General features: G+C 41.4%; 1 protein-coding gene across 1 annotated transcript in view; it reads right to left on the reverse strand.

Moving 5' to 3' along the window:
- Positions 1–7,512: 7,512 nt before the first annotated feature.
- PEX7 (peroxisomal biogenesis factor 7) overlaps positions 7,513–20,511 on the reverse strand; it is a 244,241-nt gene continuing 231,242 nt past the window's right edge. The window contains exon 10 of the mRNA XM_033939454.1: positions 7,513–7,922. Within this exon, the coding sequence (XP_033795345.1) occupies positions 7,854–7,922 (69 nt within the window). The 3' untranslated portion in view covers positions 7,513–7,853. The remainder of the gene's footprint in view (positions 7,923–20,511) is intronic.

The raw sequence follows: 20,511 nt of genomic DNA on the forward strand, positions 1-20,511 counted from the left end.
AATCTTTCGTGGGATATGGTTTCTGCAGTTTGTTCGGACGGAGCTCCAGCCATGCTCGGAAGAAAGTCTGGTTTTGGTGCGCTAGTGAATGCCGATGCACCACACATCATTGTTACGCATTGCATTCTGCACAGGCATGCGTTGGCAACAAAAACCTTGCCTCCAAAACTGGCAGAAGTTTTAAAAATTGTTGTGGAATGCGTGAACTATGTGCAAAATAATGCTCTGAAGCACCGCATCTTCAAGGATCTGTGTAAAGAAATGGGATCTGAATTCGAGGTATTTCTGTACCATTCTAACGTTCGGTGGTTATCCCGGGGACAGGTGCTGAATCGTGTTTTTGCCATGCGTGTGGAATTAGCTCTGTTTTTGCAAGAGCAGCAACATTGTCATGCAGATTGCTTCAAAAATTCTGAGTTCATTCTCATTTTAGCGTACATGGCTGATATCTTTGCAGCTCTCAATCATCTCAATAAGCAGATGCAGGGTGGTGTAGTCAACATCATCGAAGCGGAAGAAAACCTGAAAGCTTTTCAAAAAAAGCTACCATTATGGAAACGACGAACAGAAAACGATAACTTCGCAAACTTTCCCCTGCTAGACAACTGTGTAAGTAAGATCGAAGATGTATCTAGAATCGGAGACATTTCTATACCTGCGGAACTGAAGCAAACTATTGCCATGCATTTAGATGAGCTTTCAAAGTCTCTCGACGGATACTTCCCTACAAGAGAGTCATATCCAGCATGGGTGAGACAGCCGTTCACGTTTAGTGTTGAGACAACAGATGTCAATGATGAATACCTCGATGAAATCATTGAAATTCAGCAGAGCCAGGTTCAACAGCAACTCTTCAGAACAACAACGCTCTCAACGTTTTGGTGTCAACAATTGGTAATGTACCCTGTTATTGCTAAGAAAGCTCTGGAAATTTTCATACCGTTTGTTACAACATATCTTTGCGAGCAATCCTTTTCGAGGATGCTGGACATAAAAACGAAGAAAAGGAACAGACTTTGTTGTGAAAATGACATGAGAGTGGCACTTGCCAAGGTAAAGCCACACATTTCTGAACTGGTCTCTGAGAGGCAACTGCAGAAGTCACACTGATTTGTAGTAAATTTCATTATTATGTTATTATTATTCGAAATATAGGAGAACTTTTTTGTTTTCAAAATTGATATTATTTTTCCCCTCACTGTATACCTATGTTTTGAATTTGTAAAAATCATATTTTATTTTTCCAATAAAGAAGGGTTCGGTGAACACGCATATGAAACTGGTGGGGTTCAGTACCTCCAACAAGGTTAAGAACCACTGATCTAGTCCATTCTTATTGTAGCATTGTCTAGTGGTAGACTTCCTGGAAGCCTCTAAAATGTCCTGTACAGATTGAGAAAACTGTAGAGTGGCAGTTAGGTTGAGAGGTACCAAGCTGTCAGGTGTAGAGACTGCAGGTTGGGATGAAGTAGAGACCCCTGACTGTGTAAGCAGAGAGGGAAAAACTGGTAGAAGTAGTGGTTCCCTGCTGCTGAGTTGAAGTAGAAGAGAGAACCAAGGTTGCCTGGGCCACCGAGGAGCTATCAGAATCATGGTGGCATGTTTCTGTTTGAGTTTGACAAGTGTCTTGAGTATGAGAAGGAATGGAGGGAACGCATAGAGAAATTGATTCGTCCATTCCAGGAGAAAAGTATCTGCCTCCAGTCGGTGAGGGGAGTATATCCTGGAGCAAAACTGAGGCAGTTTGTTATTGTAAGGAGGCGCGAAGAGATCTATCTGAGGAGTTCCCCACTGAGAAAAAATGTGATGAACAGGCGAGGAATTGAGTGTCCATTCGTGAGGTTGTAGAAGACAACTCAATTTGTCCACCAGACAGTTTTTCTCTCCTTGAATGTAGACAGCTTTCAGGAAGGTGTTGTGAAGGATTGCCCAATCCCACACCTGTAGAGCTTCCTGGCAAAGAGGGAGAGATCCTATTCCTCCCAGCTTGTTGACATAGTACATGGTGACTTGGATGTCTGTCCGAATGAGGACTACCTGGTCGTGAAGATGATGCTGAAAAGCTTTGAGAGCACTGAAGATCGCTCTGAGTTCCAACAGACTGATGTGACAATGATGATCCATGCTGGACCAATGACCTTGAGTACGGAGACCAAAGAGATGAGCCCCCCCAAGCATAGGTTGAAGAATTTGTCGTGAGGACTTCTGATGAGGGGTTGTTTGAAACAGTAAACCTCTGGAGAGATTGGAAGAGAGCATTCACCAGTGGATAGACTGTCCTAATGAAGGAGTCACTCTGATGTGTTGAGAGAGTGGGTCGAAAGCCTGAGCCTGAGATTCCAGGGTCCACTGAGGAATTCTGAGGTGAAGTCTGGCAAAAGGAGTCATGTGAACTGTAGAGGCCATGTGACCTAAGAGAACCATCATGTGTTTTGCTGACAGTGTAGTGAGGGATGACACTTTGTGACAAAGGTGAATGAGAGCATCCTGACGTTGCTGAGGAAGGAATGCTCTGAGTTGTACAGTGTCCAAGACAGCTCCGATGAACTGCAGAGTTTGAGGGGTGTAGCTGGGACTTGGGAAAGTTGATTTTGAACCCCAAACTTTGAAGGAACCAAATAATCTGTTGGGTCACTACAATAACCCCTTGAGATGTTGAATCTTTGATGAGCCAGTCGTCCAGGTATGGGAACACCTGTAGACCATGGTTCCGTAGAGCTGCTGATACTATAACTAGAGCACTTGGTGAAAACTCTTGGAGATGATGCCAGGCCAAAATCTGAGGAACTGTCGAGAGGCTGGATGAATGGGAATGTGAGTGTAAGCCTCTTTGAGATCTAGAGAACATAACAAATCATTCTGATCTAGAAGGGAATATAAGGATGCCAGAGACAGCATGCAAAATTTTTCTTTGACTATAAATTTGTTGAGTGCTCTGAGATCCAAGATAGGGTGCAGATCGCCCATCTTCTTTGGAACTAGGAAGTAATGGGAGTAAAAACCCCTGCTCTGCTGTTCCAAGGGAACTTCCTCGATGGCATGGAGATGAAGCAGAGCATGAGCTTTCTGAAGAAGAAGGGTGGTCTGTGATGAACTGGAAGGATACTCTCTTGGAGGAAGATCTGGAGGAAATGAAGAGTATCCTTCCTTGAGAATAGACAGCACCCAGAGGTCTGATGTAATCATCTCCCAGCGGTGGTAAAAATTATGGAGACGACCTCCAGTGGGAAGGGGAGAGTACAGAGGCAGAACAATGGAGGTTATGCTCTGTATTAGAAGGTCAAAAAGGTTGAGAGGCCTTAGGCACAGCAGAAGTCTGAGATTTTTGCTGCCTTTGCTGCTGTTATTGTGGTTGTTTCTTAGGAGGCGCTCGTGTATAAGGAGCTGCTCTCTGTGGAAAACGCCTCTGGTAAGATGGAAGATGCTGGAAGCCTTTAGAGGTAGAAGGCTTAGGACGTTTAGTAGCTGTCTCGATGGAGTCATCAAACAATTCATTGCCCTGGCAAGGGATGTTGTCCAGACTATCTTGAAGATTGGGATCCATGGCCATAGTGCGGAGCCAGGCAAGCTGGCACATTTCCACTGAGAAGGCAGTGACCCTCGAGGAAAATTCAAATGCATCAAAGGAAGATTTCAAGAGATGCATGCAGTGTTGTCAGAGTGGTAATAGCATGCTGAAACCCTGGAAGACTGTGTTGAGGAATATATCTGAAATATTCAGGCAGTGTGTCAAGCAAATGCTTGAAATAAGAAATGAAAACAAAACTGTAATTCAAAACTCTAGTTGCCAAAAGAGAATTTTGATACAAACGTCGACCAAACTTGTCCATGGTCCTGCCCTCTCTTTCAGGAGGGACAGTGGCATAAACTTTGGCAGGATTGATCCTTTTCAGAGAAGACTCCACAAGAAGGGACTGATGGGATAACTGAGATTTCTCGAAGCCCTAGCAGGGGACCATCCTGTAATGAGATTCCAGCTTTCCTGGTACAGCAGGAATGGAATTAGGTGTTTCATGATTCCGCTTGAAAGTTTGAGAAAGAAGTCTATTAATGGGCAATTTAAGAGACTCCACAGGATGAGACATACCCATTTCCTCTAAATACTTCGTAGAGTATTTGGAATCAGAGTCCAAAGTAATATTGAGGTCCTTACTCTTGACGTAGGAAAGAAGAAAAAGATATCTGCTCCAAGGAATGTTGACCTCGAGGGGAAGAAGGTGACCTCGAGGCGCCTTGCAAGGCAGAGAATGAAGGTGAAGCTTCTCTGGAGTACTGATACCTGAATATGCAGGTATAGATGACTCACTGAGAGAATGGATAGAATCCCTCGCAGGAGATGACGTACAGGTGTAAGGCTCTGGAGGTGGTGTCCTCGACTTCGGAGTTGGAGGCCTTGAAGAATCTCGAGGCCTGTCTCGAGAAGAGGATCTGTGCCTCGATGGATGCCTCGACTGATGTGGAGAACTGTGCCTCGAACCAGGCAGGTCTCGCTGATAGGAACATCGAGGAGTCGTCGCCCTATGCCTCTGAAAGGGTGACGCCTTATGCGAGGAAAGAGGGCTGGAGGCTGGAGATTGAGATCGAGACACCCAAAGGGTTTGAACTCCTTATGTCGAGGTATCTCAAGGCACTGACAAGGACTCGACTCCTTGAGTAGCTTGCTTATGCTCCATACGAGACACTCGCAAAGACTCGACTCCTTGCATAGTGTGTAGAATCCTCTCAAGGCACTCCCAAGGACTCAACTCCTTGTATAGAGCAAGTAGATTCAGCTCGAGGCAGTGCCAAGGACTCGACTCCTTGTGATACTGCTAAGTGCTCAGACTGGAATGCAGAAAGCATAGTTGAGGTAGGAGTATGTTTGGCAAGCATATTACCAAACTGGCGATCCAAAATGGTCTGGATCATAGCCTCCAAATGTGACACCGAGACTTGAGGATCTGGTACATTTGGTGTGGCTATAGTCTCCGAGGAAGAGGAGGAAGAATGACTCTTCGACTTGGAGACATGCTTCTTGGGCAGCTTAATAACCACTGCTGGTACCTGACCTGAGGGAGGCAGCGAGGCAAGCGTCTCATCAGGAAAAGACTTAGCAGATTTGCTCAAGGACGAAGACCCGCCGAATGAGGAGGGTTTGATTAAGGTCGAGATCAAGGCAGAAAGCAGGACCCCTGTGAGAAGCTTGACCGGATTCGAGGTCGAGACCAGGGAAAGTGGATCCATACCGCCAAACAGTTTTTCCACCTGAACTCGATGACGTTTGAGGGCTCGAGTTTGAAGGGTAGCACAGCAGGCACATGACTACGGACAATGGTCAGGTCCCAAACACTGAACACACCACCTATGTGGGTCAGTGAGGGAGATAGCGCGCTGGCAATGGCTACACTTCTTGAAGCCTGTGACCAGCCGGGACAAACGGGAAAATAGCCTCAGCAAGGTCGAAGCCTGCAGACTGAGGCCACGAGGCAAACCCCCACCGTGACACAAAAGAAAAATCAAATTGATTTTTTGGGGTTTTTTTTTAAGAAAATGCGCAAGAAAACACAGCGACCCTGTAAAGAAATAAAACAAAAGCTGCGGTGAGAGAAGGCACGAAGTAGAACTGAGTTTAGTGCAGAGCGTCGAAATAGGTCTTCTCGGCTCCGCGGAAAACTGTGATGCGCGCCCTTCGTCGGGCAGGAAGGCACTCGCACATGCGTGGTGCAGCAGTCGCAAACTTTCTAAAAGTTCTTCAAGCAAGTCTGCTTGCGAAGCTGTCCGCATCCGGGCTCCATGGATGTTGACACCCATATGTTGAGAATAGGCTGCCTGCTTGTCCTGGGATAATGACTGGAATTCACTAAAACCCACCAAAATCCTACTCTTCTGTCATATAGGTGCCACCTACAGACATGAGGGCTATTGGAGTGGTAGACAGGTGGGTCTAGTAGGTTTTGGGGGAGTTTTGGGTGGATCACCATAAATTATAAGGGGGTTACGGTGAGATGTACTTCTGGCATTCTTTATGTGAAGTTCATAGCAGTGCCCTCTAAGGTGCACCAATGCTCTGTTGGCATCTCTGCATGGCCAGTCCATCACAATGATGGCCACTTCCATGTCCACATGGTCTGGATTTGGACATTCACAACTTGGACATTTCTTTGGTCGAAAATGAGGTATAAAGTTAGGCATCCTAAGGGTTGTACATCCTGTCAGCCTAGAAGCTCAAGTAGGCAATTTTCAAAAAAAAAAAATATATATATCTTTTGACGTCTAGTGCAGTGCACTAGACCAGTGGTTCCCAACCCTGTCCTGGAGGAACACCAGGCCAATCGGGTTTTCAGGCTAGCCCTAATGAATATGCATGAGAGAGATTTGCATATGATGGAAGTGATAGGCATGCAAATTTGCTTCATGCATATTCATTAGGGCTAGCCTGAAACCCCAATTGGCCTGGTGTTCCTCCAGGACAGGGTTGGGAACCACTGGTCTAGTGGTTCGCTTTCAAAAATGGCCCATTTTGTGCTTCCAACTTTAAATATTTAGCGGGAAACGTCCTTTTCAAAAAATAGTTTTGTGAGCACATGCACTTTTGAGATATAAAGTTGAAGTATTTATTAGTGCATGCGTGGTGTCTTTTTAATGCTTAAGTACCATTGTCTGAATATTCAACCTGTCGCATACTGGATCTTTCTAAGTCACAGTAAGTGTTTGGAAGTACAGTGTTTCTTATGCATGTATAGGTAAGTGATATGCGATAGAATACTTTTGTATTTTTCAGTGTCTGGTGCATTTCAACATTTGAAACACTGTTTGAATATCAAGAATAGTTGCATGTAATGTTGCACAGCATTTTGTAAGATGACTGTGAGAGGTTTTTTGAGTCAATAATTGAAATCTGGAGCCAATAATTCTCAGACTCTTCATTCATTTTGTTCTGAGCAAGTTTATGAAATCATTTTTCCTCTCTTAAAATTACAGCTTTCTGTGAGTGTTTGAGACTTTATTAGCTATTGGGTAGTAATGCCTGTTATTAATTCCAGGGCCCAATCTGTCAACCAAGAAATTTTACACTGCTGCTACTCTTCAGTAGATATGAAAGCAATATTTAAATTATGGTTTGTGTGATGGGTTTTGTGAGCTTGAGAAGGTTGCATGATTTTTTTCATGGCAATGAGATAGATCATATACTGCAATCCTGCATGGTCTATGTCCCATATATGGTGATTTGGTTTAGGATGAGTTGGGTTTTTGCCAGGTACTAGTGACCTGGATTGGCTACTGTGAAGATGGGCTACTAGGCTAGGTGGGCCATTGGTCTGACCCAGTAAGACTTTAATAGAAGCTCCAGTAACAAGATGGTTAGGATAGGCTGGAGTGCCCAGAAATATTAAAGAAATGACAATTTAACCATAAATGTATAATGAGTATGACTATTGAATAGACTGGATGGACAGTTCAGGTATTTTATCTGCTGTCATTTACATTTACAATGGAGGGAAAGGTCAGGAATAGTTGCACCCCCATTCCATAATATTAAAAGTCTGTTTTCTTTATTTGCTTTTTTTTTTTTTTTTTAAGTACATCAAAATATTTCATTCTTGAAAGGAGGTATGTTCATCATAAGAGATAAAACAGTCATACAGGATAACTTCTACTAGTACTCCAGTTGTACTCCCTGCAACTCCCTGCAAATTCAGAACCGGTATCCATGAACATTCTATACAAGTTCTATACAAGTATAAATTAAATGCAGCGCTTAAAACTGAATTAGAAAGAGGCAATGTAAAATTTAGATCTTTGTTAACAGAGTTGATCAGGGTTCACTTCTTTGTTAATGGGCCGATTCCTCTTTTTAATGCAGATGGTGGCTTCTACACGGGTGCCGTCAGACATGATGGGGTATAGATCTTCACAGTTTCATCCCAGGCACAATCTGCCACCTGCAAAATACAAAGTTTTCCGAATAATCTTTTTAAAAGTGAAATTAATATAGAAATATGCTTTGTGATTCAGAATCATCATACTTCATTAACCTAAGGAATGTTGTTGTACTTGGGTTTTGGAAGGACATAAAGGTCCCTTTTCGGGGGGTGTTCTCTCCAGACTTCTAAGACCGGGCATCCTATACAGAATCCGGGCCAACATGTACATTAAACTTAACAAAACATTACTACACCAACAAATGATAAAAGTAGAGAAAAGGCGAACACCAAAAGTCCAAAACCATCTTTCAGACCATACTCTCCTTTCTTCTTCAGTCATATTGTACTGTCCCATATCAACATAAATTGTTAAAATCAGTTAAAAGCTTGAACAAAGAACTATGTCTTAAGTAACTTCCTAAATTGTAACACATTTTTACAAAGTATATCACTCCAGACATCTCATTCCACAAAACTGGACCTGCAACTGAGAAGCAGGATTTTCTGGTGTTGACATTTTCTTGTCTTTAGATCATTCTTATGTTTCCAGTAAAACAGTTGTCACAGCTGGCAATGTCCCAGCATGGCTACTTAACTTAGCATTTGATTCATTAACTATATTTACTGCAGTAATAGCTCATTTCTAAACTGCAGTCTACCACTCTCAAAAGGGTACTCTTTGATGAAAATGGAATAAACAGTTATGGCCAATCATAACTCTGCCAATGTGATTCATTTAAACAGTTGGACAAAAGTGTGTGTGATGACACAAAGCTAAATGATGTTTCTCTGTTAATACGTGAAAAATCATTTACCTGTGCAATTGCGTGCGTGTGTGTGTGTGGTGGGGGGAAGCGGGGTGTTCCATTTTTTAGCAAACAATTTTTGGGTAAAGCAGTTGTAAACAGAGAGAATTCTATAAATAGCGCTCAGAATTCAGTGCAAGAAAAAATCAGTACTAAGCGATAATTTATAAAGGGCGCATGCCCTTCATAGAGCATTGCTTAGAAGAGATTCCCACACCCAACTTGGTGCCAAACTTACACCAACTGAAACCTGGTGTGAATCCTGCCACACAGCTGGGCTTGAATCCCACACTTTGTAGTATTTAGTGCACACTAATGTCCATTGGCATTTGCAAAGCTTTAGTAAAAGAGCCCCAATATAAACTAAACACATAAAACAATTACACCCAACAGTATAACAGATATTCTTTACATATGGGATCCATTTTGTCTTTTCCAAATCCTAGAGGAATACAATTGAAGAAGCTTTTTGATACATCTTTTGCTTATCAAGCAGCAAAGAACTGGATAAGTTTACCAGCTAATATTCAGTCTATTATAAATTATACTGAGCAACACTCATTTTAGTGCCTCAAATGTTTTACCTGTTTCTCGTATATTTAACCTACTGATTCCAAAAATGGCACCAGTTTTCTCCTATCAGCTCTAGTTTTTGAGATACAGAACATGTGTCACATAGCACTCTCCACTCTGCTCTACTATGAAAAAAATCAGGCTATTTTAATATAGTGTTTAAATTAATATCTTTTAAACATGAAGGAAACATATTAAAAATTAAAAGAAAAGTGTACAACATGAAGATCTACTTATTTCATACTAAAAACACAAGTTTATGATTCAAACTTTCCAATCATTCAACACACAAGAAGTTCCTTTTGTAAGACTTCTGAGAGTGGGATCTGCCAGGACAATCCCGCATAAGATTCCAACAATAGTCTGCCATCAAGTGTACATCCCATCTTCCTTGGTATCTGGCTTCCATTGTTTTTATGTCTTGGTGAAATCTTTCACCTTGCTCTTCTCTTAAGTCACCGAGAGTCTCTGGAAAGCGATTTAAGTGACTGTGCAGATAATGGACTTTAACACTCATGTTACAGCCAAGTCTGTTGAAATGAAAGAGCATATTGTGTGTAGTTGTCTGCCGCCTTTTTACAAGAATGTTTTTCACAAGAACAAATGAAGACCAGGCACATGACTCCATTTCATTCATTGATGCAAAGAAATGTGGGTCATTTATAAGTTGTCTGATCTGTGGACCATCAAAAATTTCTGCCTTCAGTTTTTCCATGGTAAGTCCAGGTAACAAATGCACTGTGTACTCAATGCACGAATCGTCTTTATTCAAAGCCTTTACAAATTGTTTCATCAACCTTATCTAAGAAACTAGAGCTGATGTGGTCTATCTAATGCAATTTTCCGAATCAGCACCCCAAATAACTCGAGGAATAGGTAAAAAAAAACCAAGGCAACATGAATTTTTTGTTGTTGGCCTATGTTATCACTTAGACAGGCATTAAAGATCTTTCTGTTTAAGAAGTATATTATTGTTAACTGATGCTGTAAGATTGTTTAATTGTATTTTAATCTGTACTATTATATGTGCACTTCAGGATATTGTAACCATTTTCTTGACCTATAAATTGCAATGAACCACTTTTTTTTAGGTATTTGTAGAAGAATTAAATTATGTTATATTCTAACACTGCACCCAAACTTTTGGAACACCACTTGCCTATGCTCCACCTCCATCTGGGTTGCACATAATGGGATTTGGGCACCCAGCATTACAGAATAGCACGGAGCCAACAAGATTAGAATTTTTCCCAATATGTCTCGTTTCACACAGAAGAGGAAATAGCAACTCCTTAAGCTTAGGCAGTACAAATGGAGGGTTTATTTTGGTTAAGCCTTCCTTGTAAACGTGTACTTAAGTTAAATTCTGGTAATATCAATTTTGATTCTAAATTCTAAAACTACTATATCTTCTGCTTCACCTTTATTTATAATCACTAATGTCTGGCAGTATTCAAATTCAGGCTAAAAGCCTACTTTTTTGAGGCTGCTTTTAACTCCTAACTCCCACTCACTTGTAAGATACCCACTTTATCATTTCCTCAGCGAGAACTCCCTAACCCTTATTTATCCTGTTTGTAAGCTCTTCTGAGCAGGAATTGTTTACATGTTTAATGTACAGCGCTGCATATGTCCAGCAGCGCTAAAGAAATAAGTAGTATCTCCATGCTGTAGCTCCAAAATTCACACCAGCCTCTAGGCCAGTGGTTCCCAAACCTGTCCTGGGGGACCCCCAGCCAGTCAGGTTTTCAAGATATCCCTCATGAATATGCATGAGAGATATTGCATATAATGGAAGTGACAGATATGCAAATCTCTCTCATGCATATTCATTAGGGATATCTTGAAAACCTGACTGGCTGGGGGTCCCCCAGGACAGGTTTGGGAACTACTGCTTTAGGCAAACAAGCGCATTGTAATATAGGAGAAGTTCTATATGAAACCACAGAAGACCCCAAATCAGTCTTATACTTATGTGAGGCTTTGCCAAAGGGAAAGATGGTAACTGCTGCAACCTAAGCAGCCTTCTTCATTTGGGATGCTCTGTCAAACTACCAGCTCCTTTCACCAATATTCATCCTGTCTTCTATTGGGTCAGGTGTAATTCTTTCTGCAGACATGGCAGAAAATAATGATGGATTTGGGTATGCATCAATTTAAAATCTGACTACTGGCTCATTTCTGTTGGTTCCTTCTGAAAAATTCCTAACCTAGTTTTAGCTATTTCAAACCCACACCCACCTGTTTCTAAGAAAGGAACTGGGATTCTGTTCTAGTCATTTAAGCATTCCAAAAAGACATGATTACTATATCCCATCTTGGACATTAGAGATCGCAACTGGTTCTTTTACAAAGAAAAGTTCAAAATAAACTAGGAAAATTTATGCTTTGTTGTGTTTGTCTCCCTCTCCCTTCTCTCTGAACAAGAGTTACATTTCCCCCTTCCTAATATGTAAGTGTCCCCCTCAAACCTATCTACAATCTTTGGCAATCTAAGAATATAGTCAGAACAAGAGTGATCCCCAGTCACTCTTGCTCATTCATGTCAGTTCTACTGTCAAAATGGCTGCTGTGACCTCTTGCAGCAGTCTTGTGAGATTGCCACTAGAGGGGTAAGATTAACAACATATTGGAATCATCAATTCCACTGACGTATGAGGCGTCATATGTGGAACATTATTACTTGTTAAGCCCCCTATGGATCGATATAAATGCTGTCTTTTCCTTATCATGACCGGGATAGCCATGCAGATGGTAACCCGAAATTGGAAGAATTACAATCGTCTAAATTTCCCTGTCTGGTAGGCAAATCTGTACTCCAGCTATAGATATGAAAAAATGAATGCCGACAGTTTGGGGCACAGTAATTTATTTAAATTGGTTTGGGGCCCATTGACATCTTATATTACTTCACTATAGTGGTCTTTGATTATGAGTCAGTTTTTGTTTATTTTCGTGCACATCCAGGGAGGGGGGGGGTGCTATTTCTGTCCTAATTTTGACCTTTGAGTATTTACACTTGGGGTGGGTGGGAGGTTGAGAGGATATTATTAATTTGAATAGGGTAAGGTTATTGGGAAAATTTATGTTTCTGTGTTTTATTGAATCATCATTGGGTGGGTGAGTGGGAGAAAATGGTTGGTTATGCATATTTGTAAGTTGAAAGTGCTTTATTGACTTATTATATGTTATATATTTGTGTATTGTACTATTGAAGCTTGGAAAATCAATAAAGAATTTAAAAAAAAGGTTCATAGCCATTCTCTCCACTTATAAAAGAAGCAATTTAAAAAAAAAGTCTCCCAAGATGGCAGCAAAGAAAGACATTAAAGATACACTTTCACAAGAAAGATACAAAAATGTCATATATAATGTAGACAGTGCTGCTTTAGTTTAAAGGGATGTGTTTCAAAAAAATGGAGGAAAAGCCTCAGACAGAAGCCCTCCCACCGCCACAAAGGTGGATTAAGGTGGTTGGGTGATAACCTCACTGGCAAAAAACCTCAATTTCACTCCCAAGTAAAGCAGCACTGTCTACATTATATATGACATTTTTGTATCTTTCTTGTGAAAGCGTATCTTTAATATCATTGATTTTTCACATATCCGAGTTCTTTCTGCAGCAAAGAAAGACATGCCAGACTTAACAGAAAACACTGATCATCAGGCTCTCCTCAACAGAAAAAAGATTTCATTAAAAAAATATATAACAAGTTCAATTAAAACATTTGTGCTAATACTTAGAATTATGAGGGGGGAAAAAGAATTAACCTCAGCAGTTTTGCAGAATTTATAGTGCAGTAAAATATATCTACCCGTATGCTGTATTTTATGTCTGATAAGGCTGCAGTTTGAAAAAGCATGCTTAGAGACAGGTTATAATGAACTGAACAATTTTCTCATGAGATCCGCAAAAGCTTATAGGACTAGATGTGGGATTCACAAGGATATCAAATAAATGTATTATGGTTGTTATTTATGCTGTGAGAACCTTGGACACCTGCTTTGTAAAAACAGTGCTGTTAATGTGATGTTTTGCAACGATAATCATATGCTGACCAGCATAAAACAGCATATGTAAATTCAGCATGTCATTGTTTTCCTCTATGGAATTAAGGAGAAACTGACATTTAACAAAGTCTCATAGGCAGTTAGTTGTAAATAGAAATCTGATTAAATGGTATGTTATGGAAAAAAAATTGCAGAAAAAAAAAATATGAAAGAACTTGGTGTTTGGGTTGTTTGAGGAAAACTACTGATTTGAAGCACTAGAAATGGTCTGGTAGATAAGTGGTTCTCAATATTATGAGACACACAGCACACAAGACCTCAGTGTTTAATCTACACATATTGTATACTCTGCAAACAGAGAACTCTATCTCCCACAATACTGAGTGCAGCAGGGTATTTTGCTATTAAACACATTTTACAAAAATTATTTTCTACTGTTTAAAAACATTTCATTATAATTTCCAAAGGTACAAAACCATACCAAATAAGATATTAACCAAATACAATAAACCAGATATAACTTCCAAAAAATCAAGAATCATTTAACACATAACGATCCAATAACTCCCACTTGCTTTCCCATTTAGGGACCATAAGGCCTATGTCTTCAAGTATTTTCTCACACTGCCTAAGCAGGCAGACCCGATGCCACCAAAAACTGGCATGCACATCACAATTGTTCTTCCAGTGATTTACAATAACTTTTAGAGCAGGGGTGTCCAAACCGCGGCCCCGGTCGAAGGCAATACGGTATTTTCCTCTGCCGTCCCCGGGTGTTTACCATCTTGCCAGCTCCCTCCTCCATCTTGCAGCAGCGTTTGCTCAAAGCTGCAGACAGCAGATCCTATGTGCCTCTTGCGGCTGACCCGGAAGTGTTTCCTCTGACGTCGCAACATCAGAGGGAATGCTTCCAGATCAGCCACAGGAGGCGCGTGGAAGCAGCAAGATGGAAGAGGGAGCAGGCAAGACGGTAAACACCTGTGGCACAGAAGGGAGGGAGGGAGAAGGATGGGACTTGAGAGGGAGGTGCTGCCTGCGGCTTTCAGCAAAAAAAAAAAAAATGACTAGCAGTGAGAAGGGAGCTAGCCTGAAGGTAAACACCTGGGGCACAGAAGGGAGGGCGGGAGAAGGGCATGAGACTTGAGAGGACTTGAGAGGGAGGGAGCACAACTTAGGAAAAATGATGGAAGGAAGGAGGGAAGGGCATGAACTTAGGACACAGAATGAAGGGAAAGATAGAGGGGAGCATGAATCATAAAATGGAAGAATGGAGGGAGTAAGGAAAAGAGATGCAGAAGCGAGAGAGATAATAGAAAGGGAGAATTGGGTGTCTGAGAGAGGAAAAGAGATGGTGTAATTGGGGAGATAAAGAAAGAGGAGAACTGTTGGGCAGACACAGGAGGGACGGAGACAGATTTACACAATTGTTCTTCCAGTGATTTACACAATTGTTCTTCCAGAGAGAATTATTGGACTTGGTGGTGGGAGAGGAGTGAGATAGAGATGCATGGGTGCAGAGAGAAGGGGAAAACATGCTGGGCCTAGGAAGCCTCCTGGACTTTTTTTTTTTGGGGGGGAAGGGTATTAAAAGAAGTGCCAGATTGGGCGTGGGGGGAGAGCTTATGGGACCAGAAACAGAGGACAGAGAGAGAGATGGTGGGCAATGGTCTGAAGAGAGAGAAGTTGGACCTGGGGTGGTGTGGAGTAAGAGGGAAAAAGATACTTGAAGGAAGAACTGTTGGGAAGAGAAAGAAAGAAATGGTGGACCTGGGGAAGGGAAGCAGGCAGGCAGGGGGAGAATTGAGATGGGGGGCTGTTGGAAAGAAAAAGGGAGAGAAGTTGGATCTGGGGATGGGAGGGAGGGAGAAATGTTAGGCCTGTGGATGGAAGGCAGAGAGATGCAGCATCTCTCTTTTTTTTTTCTCCATTTCATTGGAGAAAAAGGGGGAGAGAAGAAGAAAACCAGAAAGAGAGGGAGCAAAATGTTGAACCATGGAGATAGAGGAGAGATGGAACCATTGAAGGGCAGGAGGGAAGAGAGCTGGGATAAGATGATGCTAGGGGATGGAAAGAAAGGGACAGAGAGTTATAGCCTGACTAGTGGAGAGAGGGAGGGGGATTCTGAAAGTGGTGAGCCATGTGGATGAGGTCAAAAGGGAGATGACAAGATGAGTGAGTACAGTGATTGAAATATGGTAACGGGGAGTAGATAGAAGGGAATAGGAGGCTGGGAAAGGAGTGAGATGGGAAAGGGGAGAGCTAGAGACTGAAAAAAGATGGAGAATTGAGAGGTAGCTGAACATTTAAAAAGAAGAAGGGTGAGAAAGAAGGCAAGATTTGAGTGGACAGAGGCAGAAAATAAAAAGTTAAGAAAGCTGAAAGGGAAAAATCAATACATTGGAGACAGGCATTAGAAGGAAATGGAATGAGAGAGAAGAGGAGAAAAAATGGACAGCAGACACTGGAAAGAGAATTAGTTGAAGATAGAGAAAAAACAGAAAGAGAAACTGGGACCAAGATGATGGAAAAACAAAACATCCAGACAACAAGGTAGAAAAAATTGTTTTATTTTGAATTTATTAACTGGAATATGTTAGCTTTGGAATATGTCCATCACAATTATTTTTATATTCAGTGGCGTAGTCATATATGGCTGATTTGGGGGAGAGACTGGAGCCTAAAATTAGTGGATTGGCACCAAAGTTTCTCCCTGCGTGAGTGCAATTTATAAATACTTGAACTAGTGGAGATTCCCAAGCCCTTCCAACTGAAGACATCTTCCTCCAGTCTAGCTCTCAAAATCTCCAAGCTTTGTAGCCAATGGCAATATCCTTAAGTTGCCCAAGCTTTCATGCATGAAAGCCAAGGGGGGGCAGGGAGGAAGGAAGGCAGCAGCTCTGCAATATTGTTGTCAGCTGCAGAACTTGGGAAGTTGGAGGGGGAGGAGGTAGCTGTCAGTTGGTGAGGCTTGGGGATTCCTACTAGCTACAGCAGGGGAGATATTCATTTTGAGGGAGCCTAAGCTCAAATGGGAGGCCCAAAAAAGCAGTAATATTTACCCTGATTAAACGATCCTCCACGTGCGCTGCTGACAGCTGATTCAGCATCCCCACTCTGAAGAGGCTCACCGTATCTGTAATAGAAGTGAATGGGAGAACCAGGAGCGCATCCCTGCTCATCAGAATGGGGATGCGGAAACCTGTGGCTGCTCCCACTGTCAGCGGTGCACGTGGAGGATCACTCAGTCAGGGTAAGTATTATTGCTTTTTTGAGTTCCTCTCCACAGTGTCCCTTTATTGAAGGTTTATTATTAGATACGTACATCTTCTATATTAGTGATTGCAAATTTGGGACCTGCTCAACCTTTTTTTTTGCTCATCAGCTAGTGTTAGTGTTTGTGCGGCCCCAGAAAAATTTTTTTCGACCAATGCAGCCCAGGGAAGCCAAAAGGTTGGACACCCCTGCTTTAGAGCTACTGACACTAAAGAGGGAATTCAAGAAAGGACGTTTATTTTAAGCTTCTATACCACTACTAATGCGCATTAGTGCACGCTAACCACTAAAGACGCCCATTAAATCCCTTTGGATGTTTTTAGCACTTAACATCCTTTCATGAATTCTCCTTTAAACAATCAAAAAGATATTTTGTAGCTTTTGGAATAGCAGCAGAAAAAAATAAAAAATCACATATTTCCAAATAATTGCCCTAAGGGACAATGGAACATCAACACTCAAGGGAGATGATTTTGTAAATGGCACCTGCTGCAGCAGTTGCCTAGAAAACAGGTGCCTGCCATGCGTCCATCACAGCCAAGTGCTGCTTTCAGAATTGGGGATACCGGCACCTAGCAAGGACCCAAGGCACCAGAACAATAGGTCAGGGTTCTACATGCCTACATTTGTGTCATCTAGGGTCCTTGCAAAATCGCAGCTAGTGTTGACTAGTTATACCGAAGTCCAACGCCACCCTAAACACATCCACCTCCGGGCTTCAACATCACTAGGTGACACTAGGTTCCATGGACCTAGGCTCCAGTCACGGAGGCCATCTAGCATCACCTAATATATATATATATATTTTTTTAACAAGGTTTTAATTGTTTTTTAATGGTGTGACCAAGTATCATTTTTCAATATTATATACCATGAACGTTTGCATATGCTCGAGCCAATCAAACATGAAAGGAGGAAAAAGCTTCAAGCTATGTCGCACAAGCCAGCCGTGATAACGGCTTTAAGGCAAGGCTAAACGATACCTCTTGGGCATAAAAAACCTCCTTTATTTTGCTTGAAGTCTGCTCTGTGCAGTGCACAGGTATCGTTTAACCTTGCCCTAAAGCCGTTATCACGGCTGGCTTATACGACATAGTCTGAGGCTTTTCCTCCTTTCAGGTTTGATTGTCTCGAGCATATGCAAACATTCATGGTATATAATATTAAAATTTAGACCTTGTGCACTTTATTGTGAAAGAGTGGTTGATTATTGATTGATTGTCACTTCACTGTGTTGTTTTTGTGACCAAGTATCATGCCAATTAGAATCAATTAAAACCCTTAAGTTAGTCGCTTGTAGGCATGATCAAGGTACTTGCTGCCAACTTCCCCTGGCTTTTCAAGAATCTAGCCCAAGATGTCTGCGATTCTCTGCCACACATCCTTTCAGTATACATTACATTACATTAGGGATTTCTATTCCGCCATTACCTTGCGGTTCAAGGCAGATTACAAATGGATTGTCCTGAGATTAGAAGTATTTAGGGAGTAGTTTGTACATTTCTTTGAGTTGTTAAGGATTACATCTGAGTTGTCATGATATTGGAAGTTCATATGTAGCAGTTGCAGGTGATGCTTGGGACATTTCTGATTATGTTAGTTCGGTTTCATGTGTTTTATGAATAGAAGGGTTTTTATTTCTTTTTTTGAAGGTTTTGTAGTCTGTGATCGTGGTCAATAGGTTGTAGAGTTGTGTATCGAGTTTTGCAGCTCGAGTGGCTAGGAGGTTGTCGTACAGTTTTTTTTCTTTTGACGTTTTTGGTTGGAGGGTGTGTGAATTGTTTCGTGGGTTCTCCTATGTCTGGTTGAGGTGGATTGAACTAGTCGATTGTTCCAATAGGCTGGGCTGTCTCCGTTTATTGCTTTAAATAGTAGGCAGTAAAATTTGAAGTGTATTCTCACTTGTATTGGATCGCTTGTAAAGGATCAGTCAAGACTTTAATACATTAGGCACTATGGTACTTTGTGTGTCTAAGTGCTTTGAAAATGAGCCTCATGGTATACGAATGCCCTAATTTACAAAATCAGCAAGTCACTTACAATATCCCTACTTTTTTTAAAAAAAGTGGTGTCCACAGAGGATGATGATAAAAGAAAAAAAAGCAACTGCATAACTGAAGTGGAAGAAGTAGAACGTGTACCAAAATGCCTGCCATTGTGCTTCTTTTAGGCCATCCTGTAGGTAACTGCTATATCTGCTGTGTTCCAATGCAAATTCTCTTGGACATAAACTGTAGGTATTTGTAAATGGCAGAAGCTACTTCTGCTGATGCCATAAAGTAGAAGACCACTAAGTATCAGAAACATTCTTCAAATCCACTTCAAGTGCACTCTGCAGCTGGACCCATGCAAAAAACTGGGTGTCCGGCAACTGATATTCCTCCTGCAACATCTGAAAGTTTCTAATTTCCCATTATACAAAGGTTGTCCCAAAAAATCATATTTGCTATCTCTACCAGACTATTTCAATGCACTTTTAAATTATTCCATAAATCAAGCTTCCGTAATATGGCCACAATGGCCTCCATAATAGGAATCTTCTTCACCTTTGAATAAGAGCTCATCCATGCCAAATAAGAAATGGGGGGGGGGGGGGTGTAGGCCTGTTCTGAACTCTTTCGGGGGGGGGGGGACACTTAAGTGCTTCCTTTTTGCCAATTTTCTGGGATGACTGAAGTGGATGATCAAGAGGCAGTGAGGCAACACGGCTGGCATCTGTCCCATTAACCCTTCCCAGCATGCCCTTACCAATGCCACCTGTAGCCTAACACCTCTCACGTCTAAACAGTATGTTGAAAACCACCATGGTAGACAATTCATTGCCTCTCTGAACCTCTGTAAAAACATCTGGTTTGGCTCATTTAAACACACATAGGCTAGGCTACAGCAGTAAGATAGTGCCAACTCAAAAACTGCCTGCAACAGTTGCCAATCCTGGTGCAGATGCTATCTATGGATCAGTATAAAATTGTCTGGTGCTCATCAGTGCTGGCTTCTGATGAATCAGCCTGTTAGAATTTTGTCATTTCAATAATATGATACTAGCTAAAATTAACATTTTTATCTGAATCAAAATAAACTTTAATCTAGTTTTGCTTGTCTGTTGAAGAAAAAAGTCAATAATTAAAAAATAACGTACTTATTGCCTAGAATAGATAAATAGTATATACAATTCCCATAAGTACAGTAATGTGAAAGAATGACCGAAGGGCCTTCATATAGTCTTAATAGAAGATCTAAGACTAAACTGCATTGCCCTTCAGATAGAAGAGATATATGTCATAGTATGGCAAAATTAACCCACTTGGAAAAATTGTCCCCATGAAAATATATATACTGGGCCAAGAAAGGGTGTCACAATGGCAACCTTTTACTACAGCTTAGTATGTGCTAATGGAATTAGCGAATGCTATATGCCACATGCCCTATTTTATACCTGTGGGCCATGTGGCACATAGAGAATGCTAATGTCCATTAGTGCACTAAGGTTTAGTAAAAGGGTCACAATTATCTAGTGACAGAGGTCACAAGTCTGTGAAACTGCTGCAAAGCCTTAATTATACTTAAAACTGCTCTCTCATTTGATTACAGATTTATTAAACTTAATATGCAGCCTAATAACCAAAGGAGGCAAATCCAGCAGTGTACAATTAAAAAACGAAGGATGTAAATTAAAGAACTAAGGCCGGTATTGGACAGACCTGCACGGTCCGTGTCCCATATGTGGTGATTTGGTGTAGGATGGGCATCAATGTGAACTCCACTAATATGGAACATGAAGATGTTACAGGCCAGACTTTACGGTAGATATCCTGCAAACAACGGGATGGTTGGATAGGCTGGAGTGAACATTTGGAACCTAGGATAATACCAGACTTTACAGTCTATGGCCCAGAAATATCTAAGAAGCGACAAGTTAATCTAATCATGTATTTTTTAATGGG

This window comes from Geotrypetes seraphini, chromosome 3, assembly GCF_902459505.1.
Source record: "Geotrypetes seraphini chromosome 3, aGeoSer1.1, whole genome shotgun sequence".
Taxonomy (NCBI): domain Eukaryota; kingdom Metazoa; phylum Chordata; class Amphibia; order Gymnophiona; family Dermophiidae; genus Geotrypetes; species Geotrypetes seraphini.